Raw genomic sequence first — 14,183 nt, 5'->3', positions numbered from 1 at the left:
CAGTGCATAAATAGATCAGCTCACTGGGAACAGCACGTTCAGGCCATGCGCTGAGATCCCACCCTCGTCGCCAGTTGTCGTGTCTTCTAGGTGGCAATAAGACACGGACTCTTTGAGCTCTTTTATTTGCACGTCTGTTTCTTCCCTGACCCTACTCTACTCTGCCCTTTCCTGTGTCCCCGTTCCTCCCTTCCTGTCCCTCCCACATCTCCACCCCCAACTACTAGAGCGTCAACTGGCATCATTACAGGACCTAAAAAGTGTAGATGTGTGGAATGTGGGTCACTAGACCTTGTGAGGATTAAAACAGGAATTAGACGTCCAATCAAGACAATTTTAATGAAACTGGCTTTTATCCTGATTAAAAATGAGAATGTGGTGTGCCCCTGTTGTAATGCTACAGGATATTGCGTGCTAAGACGTGGTCGACCTGTTTCTTACCATCGTGTCAAGTTGACGGCAATTCTTCAGGGCCAAAACAGTTATTCTATACTATTAGTGGTTGTCTAGTAAGGTAACAATGATAAACCACAAACAGCACCCTAAGTGTGGTACCCGTAAATTCAGCCAACCTAATGAAACAAAACACAATGGTTAGGTGGAAGTGGGCGCCACGACTGTGTGATGCATGTTTCCAGACACCATGATTGTTGCACCACTGTGGTATCATGTGCACAGTGTATGGCAACATTTTGCAGTGGACTGGCATTTTGAAAATTAACAGGGTCCACTTCCACAGATAACACTACCAAAACTGTCCCACGGCCCACCATCCTTCAGCAAGAGTTGGTTAGGACCCCATGGTCTAGGGTTCCAAAAATCCAATAAGAAGACAGTAGAACTAACGGGGAAGCCTCACGTCTACTACATAGAGATGATCAACTAGCATCTGAAGTGTAGCCTTTGAGATGCTATGTTTAGGTCTGTTTTCTAAATGGCAGACGCTCCGATAAATACTACTTGTGATGTGTGCCGAGAGTTATGTGGCTACAGACTTTTTAAACTCAAAGGGTGTTCAGAAATTGGTCCCAAGTTTGAAAATCAGATGGGTGGAGGTTTGTTTTTTCAATGAGAGTATTTTTTCTGATTTTAAAGAGCGGATTGTATATTTCTTGTAAGCCAAGACACTCATAATTTTTACACTTTTTGGAGCAGGTGGTTGATGAGAAGACTTGAGATTGACCGAGATTGCGCCATGCTTGTGGTATAACAACTTGTTTATGACATGAAATTGTTGTACGTTTCAAAAAACGTAATTTGTAAATATGGTTTTGTGACCGGGCAGACGAGTTGGAATCGGTTGCATTTTGTTGTTGTTGGTATCTTTTTAATAGATAGGCTTTTTCTGAGAACAGTTGCCATTAGCTTGTAGTGGATCTGGAGGATTCCATGTTTAGTGGAGCTGACTGGTTGATGATTTCTGAAACGTAAGGATTTGGGTAACTTTTCTGAAACTGTTGAGATCCAGCAAGGGTTTTATTTAAGGTTCATAGAGCATGTATTTCTCTTAATTATTTAAGGGAGCTAGACTGGCCATCAGAGAAGTCTGAGAGTGATGCAGAGCTGAAAGTGATGGCGATCTCGCGGGTCAAGTTATTTAGGTTGATGTGCTTTCCTCAAGTTTGTTTGCAGGATGACTAGGTGTCATCTTTTGTGCGAGTTGCATAGCCACTCAGTTGATTTACACATGCACAGAACAGGGGATTTGCAAGGCAGACGCTTAAGTGTGCTTTTGTTTATCTTTTGCTAACAATTTTGTGTGTTGCAAACTTTAAGCCTTGCAGTTAGCATGTCGCATCCGCTGGTAGAGTAGGCATGATGTAGCTGATAATAGTTGTGATGTTGGTACATTGTAGTGTCATGAACAATTGTGTTATCAGACTAACAAAAGTAAAAACTGTTACTTCTCAGGTGTCTTCTTTCTTTGTACTGTCCCAAGCTTTCAAACTCCAGATCTAAGGTCGCCTTGGTAGCTGTCCTGATCGACTATAGTTGTGCTCGTTGTCAGCTGTGTCACCACCGCAGCTGTATGGTTTATTTGTGGGATTTGTAATACCATCTCAGACAATTTAAAGATCATTTATTGACTTCCAGCAGCCAAAACATAGATTGTTAAGATTCGCCACATTACTTTCCAGGCTTTTCATGGATCTACTTTCCATCTGTCTAAATTCAAGAAATGTTTTATGCACCGAACTTTACTTCTGCTCTGTTTGATGTTCTGGGGAGCCACCGCACGCGAATGAATGGTAACTTCCAGTCTTCATTTATCTAAGGGTATGGATTCCAAGCGTTGTTTTAATTTGTCTGCTTTCGAAAAGATATTCCTCTGTCTTTAGAAGTTTTCATGCATGGAAGTTGAATTGATATTTTAGAGTACTTTAGACTTCAACTCTATTTATAAACGTGCACCAGACGCCCCATTTAAAAATATCATGTCGTGTTGTTTCGCTTTGGGTTGTACTATAAAGAATGGTTTCCTCCATATAGTTAGAGTACACAGGAGAAAATGCATAACGAGACTTCTAGGCTTGTTCTGAACAAAGAAAAATGGTTTGGGGGCAAATCAATACATTCTGCATATCCATGACTGCTCCAGGGTTAAGATACACTAGGTCAATATTAGAAAGGATTGTATATACTTCCAATTACAATGTTTTTCGGATCCTACTGGTACGCCATATGACCCAGCTTGTGTCTTTGGCTTCTCTTCTCACTGACTTTGCTGAATTTTCTGAGCACTGCCTGTTCCTTAATAGATTCTGGTTTCACTAGCATCCCTAAAGCTAAAATGGGTGTGTTTTTTGTAATTTAAGGTGAAACGTATATGTCCTTTGGTTGGAATGTAAATTTGTTGTTATTGAATAGGTTGGGTGAATATAGTGGAATAACTTAAGTAGCACTTTTAGTGTAAGAGTAAGTTTTGTGGCCTTGACCGAAGAATACATCTGTTTTGAACCATCTCAGTGATGTTAATACACTTCATTGATGGAGAGAATACATGTGGAGGGTACAGAATGTATTGACAAGTTTTGCCTAACCTGATGCAACTTTTGGGTTAGCTGAGTTGGTGAGGAACATTATTACTCTGGATGGCATTAGCCCCGCTAGCAGAACATTCAGAAAGGGAATTAGTTGTTGCTCTATGATTATGTTCTACTTTCAGGTTAGTAATGAACTTCAAGCCAGTGCTGGTCATGGTGTTTTTTGATTTGCTCGAACTTTTGACACTTTGGTTTGTAGACCAAATCCCACATGTCGTCTAGGGTGGCTATGCTAAAGTCTGTGGTGTGTGTGTGTAGGCCACTGGAATGTCCGGTGCTATTCTGCCCTTTATAATGCGGAGGTCCCGTTGATTTAGTTCCGGTCTATGGTGTTGCGCATTGATTGACTGAATATCCCAAATCTCATTGTGGAGCCCTATTAGGCTGTTATTCAAATCCTCTTGCATAAGGTTGGTGTTGAAAACGCCTGTGATTATCTACATATCGTCCGGGTATGGGGTACTGACATACCGCAAAATTGAGAGCAGTGACATCAAGGTGGCTTCCGTTCTTAACCTGGTGGGATGTAAATAGATACAGCCTACGATGAGGGATAGCCTTGTCCTTGTTCACCCACCGCTGATCAGAGTAATTTTCAAGATATTGGTCCCGCTTTCCTGCATTTAGTACCTTAGTTGTTGCCATTAAGTTGTTCTTTACATAAATTGATACCCCACGTGAGGCATGCTCCCCAGCTTGAGAGGCCATTGCGGGGGATTCATATGCTGTAAAGTCAGGCCAGGGGAAGGAGTGTAGCGGCCATGTTTCTTGGAGAGCGATAATGTCGTGTTCCTCAGCTCTTAAATGGTTTTTTTTTTTTTTACTACTGAGTCTGTTAACCCTCTAATGTTCCATGAGCTTAATTTTAGGCGGGGCCCACTTGTTTGTCTTGTGGGGCCCTGGACTAGGAGCTGGAATTTAATGCGCTTGGCAACCATGCGCCATCGGCTAGTATGGTGTGTTGAGCCGTGCAGTGATGGACTTCGCCAAATCTGCTTGCTCTAATTATTACAATTTCTTCAATGCTTTCCGGGGACAACTCCACCTTGATGTGCCCCTTAAAACTGAGCCAACGATGGGCATGTTCCTATTGTTTGAGTTGTAATCCTTGCCTATCCCTTTATTTATGCGTGCATCCTGCTGCAGAAAACATGCAGGGTATTTCCTTACCCTGGGATCAACCAGTTTCATGTCCCATAGTTCAAGCTGCATCTTACTTTTCCTTAGAGCATTAGCGAGGTTTGGCCTAATAAAGATGATTTCACTGCGCTCGTTGGTCTCGCCATTCCGTGGGGAAGAAAGGCTACCCCTTCTATGTCAGCAGAGCAGATTTGTTCAAGACCTGGTATATTTGCTCATAATTTCAAGAAGGTTCCTCTATTGAGGATGTCCCATGTTACCCATGGATGCATATTCTGTGTAGAGGTATAGTATTCAGCCGACTCCAGATTTGCTTTTTTCCGTTTCTATGAGGTGGGTCTTCCTTATTTGGCTTACCCAGGGATTCCCTTCCCCTGAACTTGTTAGGGTCAATGCCGACTCCTTTTGGGATTTGCCATCTTCTCAATTCGTTTTTGTGCCTTGTGAGGCACCCAGTTTTACTAATGGAGCTACTTGCAGCACTTAGTGGTTGGGTAGCTCACCTGAGACTTCCAGAACATCTTCATCTCTGGGGCATTTTAACAATGATGTTGTTTGGGGTATTTATGACCCTACTGATGGCTTGGAGAGGACTGAGGGATTTGTTTCCTTCGGCTGGGTTGACTGTGTTATCTGGGGTAAATGGGGAGAGGGTCCCTTTCTAAGAGCTGTGTTAGATCACTGGCTTCTTCTGGGGTTAAGGCCCAATTTTTTATTAGTGTGGCCTCCAGGGCTTGGAATCCCTACTGAGTAACACCGATTGTATTATAGATAAGGAATAAAGTTGCAAATGTTTGGAACTTTGATCAGCTTAACCTATCTGAGTTCTGTAGTTGTGTTGTAAGTATTGCCATATCCGGTAGTGTAACCTGTTGCAGTGTGTAGCCCCCTGCCTTTGTTTTTCTAATTTGATGAAGCCTGTGCTGAAACCTCCCTATACGTTTTATAGATGCTAAGCGTTGTTCCTCCCTTAAAAAAACACTAATATTGCATATCTTGGGTGCAGATAATCACTGCTTATGCAATCATTTGCCATGTGCCAGAGTATTACTCTAAAGAATGTTAAGGTGCATGAGTGGGGACATTGTAGAGTATGAGGCAATAATTTGGGGAAAAAGGTTTATGTGATATGAGATTATGATACCAAGATTCGAAACAGCCATAGATAAGTAAAGATCAGCCACCTTATGTGTGTTGACCTCGGCTAGAAAAAAGTTCAGTTGAAGAAGCCTGTTTGAAGCTGTTTATTTGCCCAATTATTTGAACAATTTTGGAAAAAGGTTGCTGATGCATAAAAATCTTACCGTACCTATCAATAGTAGGGCAGTACTCTACATCATGAAGATATGTCCAGTGACGGAGAGGAAAATCAAAGAGTTTCGAGTGAAAGCAACAAAAGTGACAAAAAGTATAATTGACTAAAAGTGATATGAAGTGTAAAGGTCCATTGGCTATAGTTGCAGATGTTGAGGAATGTTATGTATGGGATAAGGCTTTCCCGATCAAGAAGATTCTGCATGACAAAAACTTGGGAACAACGTAAGTAACAAACAAGAGAAAGTAAAAGGATTAGCTGGAGAAATTGAGTATCTGGTACTGATAGTACAGGGCAATTGGTTACAACTGTGAATGTTTGGGGTTTTGGAGGCCCTAAGAAGCCTACATTAAAACATATGAGTAGACAAAGCATTCTTTGCTTAATAATGATACTATTGCATCTGTGCTTTGTGCTGGCAAAATGTTAAAGTCTTTTGACTGGACAGCAGAGTGTCATAATGATGTAATTAAAAAGAGCCCATGTCCCTTACAACGTTCAAGCCTAGACGAAGCTTACGCATTTTCTAGATTCCTTTTGGGCTGGCATCTTTGCTGCCAGTATTTGAGTGCATTATGTTTAGGTGACATAAGGATATAGCTGTCTTTCAAGATAACATTCTATTTTCTATCAAGCATATGTTAATCCAAAGCCGGATACTAGGAAGTTCCTCGGTCAAGGAGAATGGGCAGTGGATTATATTTGATGATACATTGTTGGCTTACCCAAATCACTATACAGTATTTGGGACATACTTTATCGGGTTGCTAGTGGTACAAGACCCTAGAACAATTTGATAAAAAGAGGAAGCACTGTGCAACACTCCAAGGATAGATTCTTGGGTTTTATTGGAATACGCTAAACTTGTAAGCAAGCTGTACTATGCCATGCACTTAGGTCATTAAAGTGGTGTATGGTTTATGAGGGAATCAAGATGTTCATAGTGTTTTTTTGATAATAAAAGATGATTTTGTGCCGACACCCATATTAAGCCCATTCATTTTAGCCAAATCATGGAAGATTTTAACTCTGAAAGGACAGCCAATGTTTTGCCATAGAAAATAACAGGTATTTTATGGAAGGTTAGAGCTCTCCAAGGACAGGCAACGTATTGGCATGGAATATAACAGGTACTGAACGTAGTCTAGTTTACTCACCTCACGTTGAGGCAAGTGGAGATTAAATACTTTGCAGTTCTACGATAAACACTTACATGATCATAGGTGGTGAAACTTTATGTTCCCTTGTTTAGAGCACAATTGTTTCGTCAACACTGATAGTAAATGGTTTGTGAATATGTTTTTAGCTGCTCGCAGAAGTAATCCTGTAATGAAGTTGGATAGACTAGTGGTCAGGCTTCATTATCAACAGTTCTTCATTGACTGTTAACTTCGGTGGAAAATGTACCAGCTGATTGCGTATCCCGTTTGCCTACAGGCAAGGAGGCAAAAGATGCATTGGTTAACATGGTTATGGAGTAAAGTGCTGATTGTATTATAAGTTGTTGCAGCTCTTTAAGGGTGCATCCTTCAGTGGTAATGGATGGAAGTTGACGCACTAGCAGTGCTGGGAACTATTTAAAATACCTCTCGGTCAAGGATAGCAAGGGAGAGATTTGAATGGAAATAGGCAACTTTATGGTGGGTCAGAAAGGAAGAAAGGTACATGCCCAAAAGTTGGCGTTGCCACAGACTTTGAGAAAGAAGCTGAAAATTGGCCATAGTCCTTTTGGGCAGTACACTCCCAAAAACAAGCCTTGGGCGTCTTTTTAAAGCGAGCAGACGATATGGGAGTTAAGTGTACAATTACAAACTTTGAGCATTGTCAGGAGGGGCGTTAACATTTGAAGACTATATCAATATATGTATATTCTGAGGAACTCCGTGCAGAACCCTTCAGGTATGTGTTTGTAGAGTATTTTATTAAGTGCCTAGATTTGAGGATCCTGCTTGTTCTTAACGAGTTTATTGGTTCCTTGGCGCAGTGTGATAGAACTGTGTTGTATCTGTAATGTATGATGGAGCTGTGTTGGGCTTGCACTGTATGTTTGAGCTTTGTTATATCTATAGTGTGTCTGTGCTGTATTTGTACTGTGCAATGCTGTCTATAGTGTGAGCTGGAGTCCTTTAGTTTTGAAGGCTTTGATGAATCTGTGTTTTGCTGGCAGGGTGTAATGGAGACTTGTGTGTAGTGTGCAATGAGTATATATTAGTTCTGTTGCAGCTGTGTTGTTGCTCTGGTGTGTTGTGGAACTGGGTTCTTACTGCGGTTATTATGATGAAGCTGTAGTGTGCAAGAAGCTGGGTTCTATATGTAGGAGTGCTATTCAGCCACAACATTTTTGAATGCTGTGATGAAGCTGTCCTTTTTGTGGTCTGCTAAAGATATAGGGCTTGATGGATATTTTTTCTGTAGTTCCTAATTAAGCAGTATTATGATTGTATTCATTTGATTTATTTGACGAGTTTTATATAGCGCAAACATGACCCGTCTAGGTATTGGCGTAATGTACAAATAGAAGTACAAATAACAGAAAAGTTATACATACAGGTAGAGATGAATAAGGAATGAGCAAGCAGCATTACAGTTACAGAGGAGGTCCGGAAGGTGCTTGATGATGGAGGCCAAGCAGTGCTGATCCTTTTGGATCTGACAGCGGTTCACCACGCTTTGTTGGAGGGCTGCGGGATCCAGGAGCAAGCACTCAACATTTTGAAGGCCTTTCTGAAAGACCGGGTACAAGTGGTGGCTATGGGGGATGTCGAATCAAGACCTTTCGAACTCCCCGGGGGGATCCCTCAGGGATCCTCCCTTAGCCCCACTTTATTTAATATCTATGTATCCTCTCTTGCTCCGGTGATCCGAGCCTTCGGGTTTGAGTTAACCTCTTACGCAGACGACACCCAGATCGTGGTCTCGGTGCTTCCGGAGAAAGAGCTGGTGGTGGCAGCCAGGTTTCAGGAATGCATGTCTGCAGTCAGTTCTTGGATGGCAAAAAGTTGCTTAAAACTCAACTCCTCCAAGACGGAGGTGATTGTCTTTGGGTCCAACTTAAATCTCTGGAGTCCCAGATGGTGGCCAACTGACATGGGAGATCCGCCCGCTCCAGCTCAAAAGGTAAAACATTTGGGAGTCATTATAGATAGCCAACTTTCTTTCAAACCCCAAGTTATGGCGTTGACCTCGTCCATATATTGGCTCCTGAAAACCATTACGAAAGTGCTTCCCTTTCTACCTGAGGGAAGCAAAAAAACGGTGGTGACGGCACTTGTTCTCTCGCGCCTCGACTATTGTAATAGTCTCTACCTCGAGGCCCAACGGGGAGTGTTGAATAAACTTCAGGTTCTACAAAACGCGGCAGCCCGCCTTATTGGAGGTCTGCCCAAATTTGCTTCAGCTACCAAGGAACTGGAGAAATTGCACTGGCTCCAGATGCGGAAGAGGATCATGTTTAAAGCCCTCTGCATTGTCTTTAAGGCACTGCATGGCTTGGGTCCAGTGTCTCTTCAGGATCATTTCCAGTGGTATAGACCAGAGAGACATCTGAGGTCTGCCAGTATGGGACTGATCAAAACAGCTCGGATCAGGAAGGCACGGTGGGGGGGCAGGAGCTTTGTCCGAGGAGCAGCAAAGGCATGGAACTCCCTCCCCCTGACCCTTAAATCAATCACCAATCTGCTAGCGTTCAGAAAACATCTCAAAACATGGCTCTTTACCCTCTAGCTGGGGAATCTTAATCTCAGGGAGTTACCACTTCAGCGCCAGGACACCGGTTGGTATTAGTGCGCTTTATAAGTGTTATAATAAATAAATAAATAATATAGAAGACGACTGTCAAAATGCAAGGTCCAGAAGTGTTTATAGGAAAATAGTCGAGCTGAGGGTTCCTGGCTTCTGTTGAAGGAATCTATCGAGCATAATCATTTTTGCTACTTTTTTGAAGGCGGAAGTCGAGGGGTTTGACCTGATTTCAGCAGGCAGAGCATTCTATATTCTTGGGGCTAAACCAGAGAAGGAGGGGTTATAAGTTTTCTTTTCATTGAACGTCTGTGCTTTCAACCGTACGGAGTTAGCACTTCTTGAGACACGACTTCCACCAGACAGTTTGAGTTTATTAGCCAGGTAGACTGGTATATTAAGGTGAAGGGCCTTGTGTGTCATGCAGGCTATCTTCAGCTAGATACTTGCTTCAAACGGTAGCCATTTTAGGAGTATTAGGTCTGATGTGAAGTGGTTAGATTTTCTGCATCTAGTGATAAGCCTAGCAGATGAGTTAATTGTGGCTCTTAGCGGCGCCAGTCTAACATTGGGTAAGCCTACAAGAGTCTCACTCCGATAGTCTAAACAGGAGATGAATAGACACTGGACTACCAATTGAAAGTCATCGGGGGGCAAAAGTGGTTTAAATTCCCTTTGCGTATTTAGCTGTAAGATGGCTTCCTTGGTGGTTGCACTAACATGATCTTGCATATTCAAGTATTTGCCCACCTAGTGATCTAGTGGAGTCAATAATGTGGGGGGCTCAGTTGAGAGTTGTAAGTTGTTTGAGCCATTCTTCTAAGGGGGTAGAGTGTTTGTGAGGGGTGATGTAGAGGAATTCCGTTTTGAGTGTGTTGAGCATAATGTTATTAAATGTTGAATTTTCAGTAGCTTGCAGTTGAGAGATTTGATATCTTCAGGTGAGTAGATTTTCAGGTTTAGTTGAGTGTCCTCACCGTTCATGTGGTAGTAAATGTTTGATTGCTTCTGAATTTCGGTGAGAGGTTCCATGAACGTGAAATAACGTGGGTGAGAGCGTGGAACCTTGGGGCACTCCAGTCGAGACCAGAGTAATGTCAGAAAGTGTTTTATTGATTTTGATTCTTTGCAGTTTGTTATGTAGAAATGAGGCAAACCAATTGAAAACAGGACCAGATAGCCCCATTCTTCCCTCCAGAAGTTCAGTCATGCTGTCGTGTTTGACCACATCGAACGCAGAGAAGAGATCAAGAAGTATACCAGGCACGGATCGTTCTGATTAAGTAGTCTCAGGGCATCATCTAAAATGTGTGTTAGGGCTGTTTCATTGTTGTGCCGTTATGAAGCCTAATTGGCACTGGTCATGGAGATGAAAATGCTTGATGTGATCTCAAGTAATTTAACTTCGGATCAGAATATTGGTACTTAGACGGAAATTGTTGAGGTCTTATACTTCGACATTAGGTTAGGGGTGATTTGACCTATTTTTAGGCAATGGGGAATCATGCACTGAGAGAGAGAAGCCTTTGCAATTTTATTCCAATGCGGGGGTATGAATGGTCTAAGCTCTTTGGAAGGCTTGGCAGGCAGAGGGTCAATGAAGTGGGAGGAGTGTTTTACTGATAATATTGTTCTGAGTATCTCGTTTTCATCAGGAAGTTTGAAGGCAGTCCAAGTAGCATTGTGTTTTGTAGAATAACCAGAGGGGGATCTCTCTGAGAGTCGCACTAGGAGGAGAGAGTGCTGAACCTGGCTTAGTATGCGCTGTGAGGCGAGTTGCAGTTCGGATTCAATGTTCTTCTTCTTTTCAGTGTTGTCTACAGTGCACACTGGATCTGTGTTTTGTGTGATTTAAGATGGGGGTATGTTCTGTCTGCAGTGTGTGATGGAGCCATGTTGTGTTTGCTGATTGTGACTGGCATTTACTGTGTCTAAGATGTGAATGAGCGTTGTTGTGGTGGGTAATGATATGGCCCTAATGCTGTTGGAATGTTTTCCTTGCAGGGAGTCCCCGTGCTGATCATAGGACATCACATCCTGTATGGAAAGATTGTGCGCTTGGAGAAGCCATTCGCTGTCCTGGTGAAAAGCAGCACTGCCCGGCCAGATTCGGAGGAAGGTGACATGGAAGTGAGCCAAGGGGACCAGTCTACTCGCTACCTAGTGACCGCACTCATCAAGAAAAAGGTCATTTTCAAAACGCGGCCTAAGCCCATCATTACTAACGTTCCTAAGAAGTTGTGAGGTTGCTGAAGAGGACTAAGAGACTTTCTCCATTGTGACTGAACTTTTCCAGTCAAAAACAGTCTGTCCTCACCATATCTGTGAGGACCTTTTCCAGTTATTACGTCCTTCTGTTGCCCTCCTGATTTCCCAAGTGACCCTTAGTGTCACCCTAATTCGCTCAAAGAATTGCCTTTCATGTACTAATACCTCAAGAGCACTTTTATGTTCTCATATTTGTGCTGGTGGATACAATAGCTGCTTCCTCCTCATAAGCCTGGATGAGGACAGCTTCAGGACAGCCTCAATACAATTCTTACCCACATATTTCTGTCACCAAGAGTATAAAGAAAGCTCTGTGATTTTGTGGCGCCTCTGTGTACTTGTTTTAGTGGTTACCCTGGTATTGCTTCTTTGAGTAGTCTGTGATACCCTAAAGCACTCTTTTGATGCGCTTCTAGACCAATAACAACATTTCTGCCCTCTGTGTGACATTTACGCTCTTAAAGCCTTAAAGATGGTCTGTGTGAACATGATTGCACTCTTCAGGACCACTATGCGATCCTATTTATGCCCCCAAGACCTCAGTCTTTCCTGTTCCAGAACTCTGAGGCATCTGGGTAGCATGCCTTATGTCCCCTGAATGTCCTGAACATCACCAGCTTCTAAACATTAAGAAACACCTGTGCTACTCTGTGCTCTGCGAGCATCCTCAATTTGCCCACATGTGTTAGCAGGCCCTTTTGTCAGTGGTCTAAAGCTCTTGGGGTCCTCTCCTGGTCACGGCTGAGGTTTGGAGAGCCTCCCCGCTTCACACTACTCCTGCACCCACACATTTATCATGTTGTTGTCCCAGCATCAACCACTTTCTCTTTCCAGCACATTCACTCAACATTCTTCATTACAACCTGTCCACCCTTTGCTCACTACTCACACCTCTCAGGTTGTTGACTTGTTTAAGGTGTCTTCTTTTCTGTGGCGTAGATTAGGTCCTAGAGGCCACTTTTAGTCGCCACCGACAGGTTTTAGCTCAAAACAAGATGAAGGACACAAGCCTCTGTGCCAGCCAGGGGGAAGGATTTGTTTTGCATCGTTGCAAGTATTGTTAAACTCACACACACAGACATTGTGCAAAAAGGATGAAAATCGTGTCAAACAACCTTGGCATTTTATTTTGTGCAGTGATTAAAGACATTCACTTGAGTAGAAAAAAAGGCCTTTGTTTTTTCTTTTTTAATAACAAAACAAATTGACAAAATGCAGATAAAAATAAATACAATAATTACGAACTGTACCAAACCAATGCATTTAAAATCAGTACAAGACCTTTAAAAATATTCTAAAATTGTTTTGCCCATCCAACAAGGGCTTGTTTTACGCAGTAGGGATGTTTGGGCACAGGCATGCTCGTGTCCTTGTGAGGTTTGCCCTTGAGGGATCAGTGATGGACAGAGGAGAAGTTCAGTCTGCTCTGAACAGGCAGAAATGAGCAGGATTTTCACTTATATTGTGAATCGCATTTGTGCAGAGAGGAGCGGAGTGTTTGCAGATTAAAATGAGCAAAAGTTTGGTTATGTGGCCTTTGTACCATTACGATTAATACTTTTCTTTGCCTTGCAGTTTTCAGGTGGTGTGAACAATAATTCCCTTAGTAAAGTATGACCGCTAAGAGGTGGGGTGGGCATTTGGGAGATCTGCCAAAAGGCTGGTGCCTTTGAAAGACCTAATAGTTGATGGCAAGTTGGCTAACATGTGAATGACCCCAGCTCTATGGAACTTCTAGAGGCATTCGACCTCAGGGACATTTATACTTTTTTTCCATTTCCGTGCCAGCATCACTCACTACTGAAAAACGAGAGATGCCACCTACAGCAGACAGCGATCTGTTTCCTCCCCATGCTGCGGCAAATTGGCTCCATGTGTGCAACACCTTAAAATAGTCCTCGCCTTGAAAGACATAGAGCTTTAGATTTGGGGGTTGCATAGCAGGCCACTTGTTTTGAGTCTGTGAATACATTTTGCCTTCGTATTGACCCGCTATTGTATAGGGCTTTGCACATTTTATACCAGTGTGTCAAATGCAGAGAGTGGCAAAACCTGGGTTTCACTATTATTATGTAAGTCAATATCATGCATGACACCATAAAACAGCCCCGGTTTAATGTGGACCTTGTAATTTCAGTTTAAGAAGAGATCGTGCTATTGGCTAAAAATCAGCTGTACTGGCTGAAGGTGTCGCACTTGATGTGGGCCACTTGGTTCTTTTGGGGAACCAATGGCGCCAAACCTAGTCTCCTTCCAAAATGGATGCTCTGCAGAGGTGCTAGCCAGTCTTGGGGCTCAACACAAACTCCTGGTTATTACAAAGAGACAGAATCATATCTGACTAGAAACCTCCCATACATTAAAAGGGTATTCATTCTTTTAGTGCTGAGAGCCTGGCCCCCAGAGTCTACAACCTGAAGCCTTAGGGCCCCCCTCGACCACTTTTGAGAAGCAAAGAGATTATCAAGCCTAGGGGAGAGGTGATGTTGTCATTTGTAATTTCTCCCAATTTGAACTCATCGTATCATGTAGCTACAGCCGTATTAATTGGCATGTCCGTGTCGATACAGTTTGTACACTGATTCTGTAATCGAACGCCATAGCCCAAGCATTGGACATCAAACTTTTCCAACTGGTGCAGCATTGAAAATTAAGAAATGTGGTCATACATTGTCTTT

General features: G+C 42.7%; 1 protein-coding gene across 1 annotated transcript in view; it reads left to right on the top strand.

Moving 5' to 3' along the window:
• CHTF8 (chromosome transmission fidelity factor 8) overlaps positions 1 to 12,674 on the top strand; it is a 92,495-nt gene extending 79,821 nt beyond the window's left edge. The window contains exon 4 of the mRNA XM_078670216.1: positions 11,242 to 12,674. Coding sequence (XP_078526342.1) covers positions 11,242 to 11,481 — 240 coding nt within the window. The 3' untranslated portion in view covers positions 11,482 to 12,674. The remainder of the gene's footprint in view (positions 1 to 11,241) is intronic.
• The last annotated feature ends 1,509 nt before the right edge of the window (positions 12,675 to 14,183 follow it).

This window comes from Lissotriton helveticus, chromosome 12 (assembly GCF_964261635.1).
Source record: "Lissotriton helveticus chromosome 12, aLisHel1.1, whole genome shotgun sequence".
In the NCBI taxonomy this organism is placed as follows: domain Eukaryota; kingdom Metazoa; phylum Chordata; class Amphibia; order Caudata; family Salamandridae; genus Lissotriton; species Lissotriton helveticus.
Note: the sequence above shows the minus strand (reverse complement) of the source record. Positions and strands in the feature narration are given on the sequence as shown.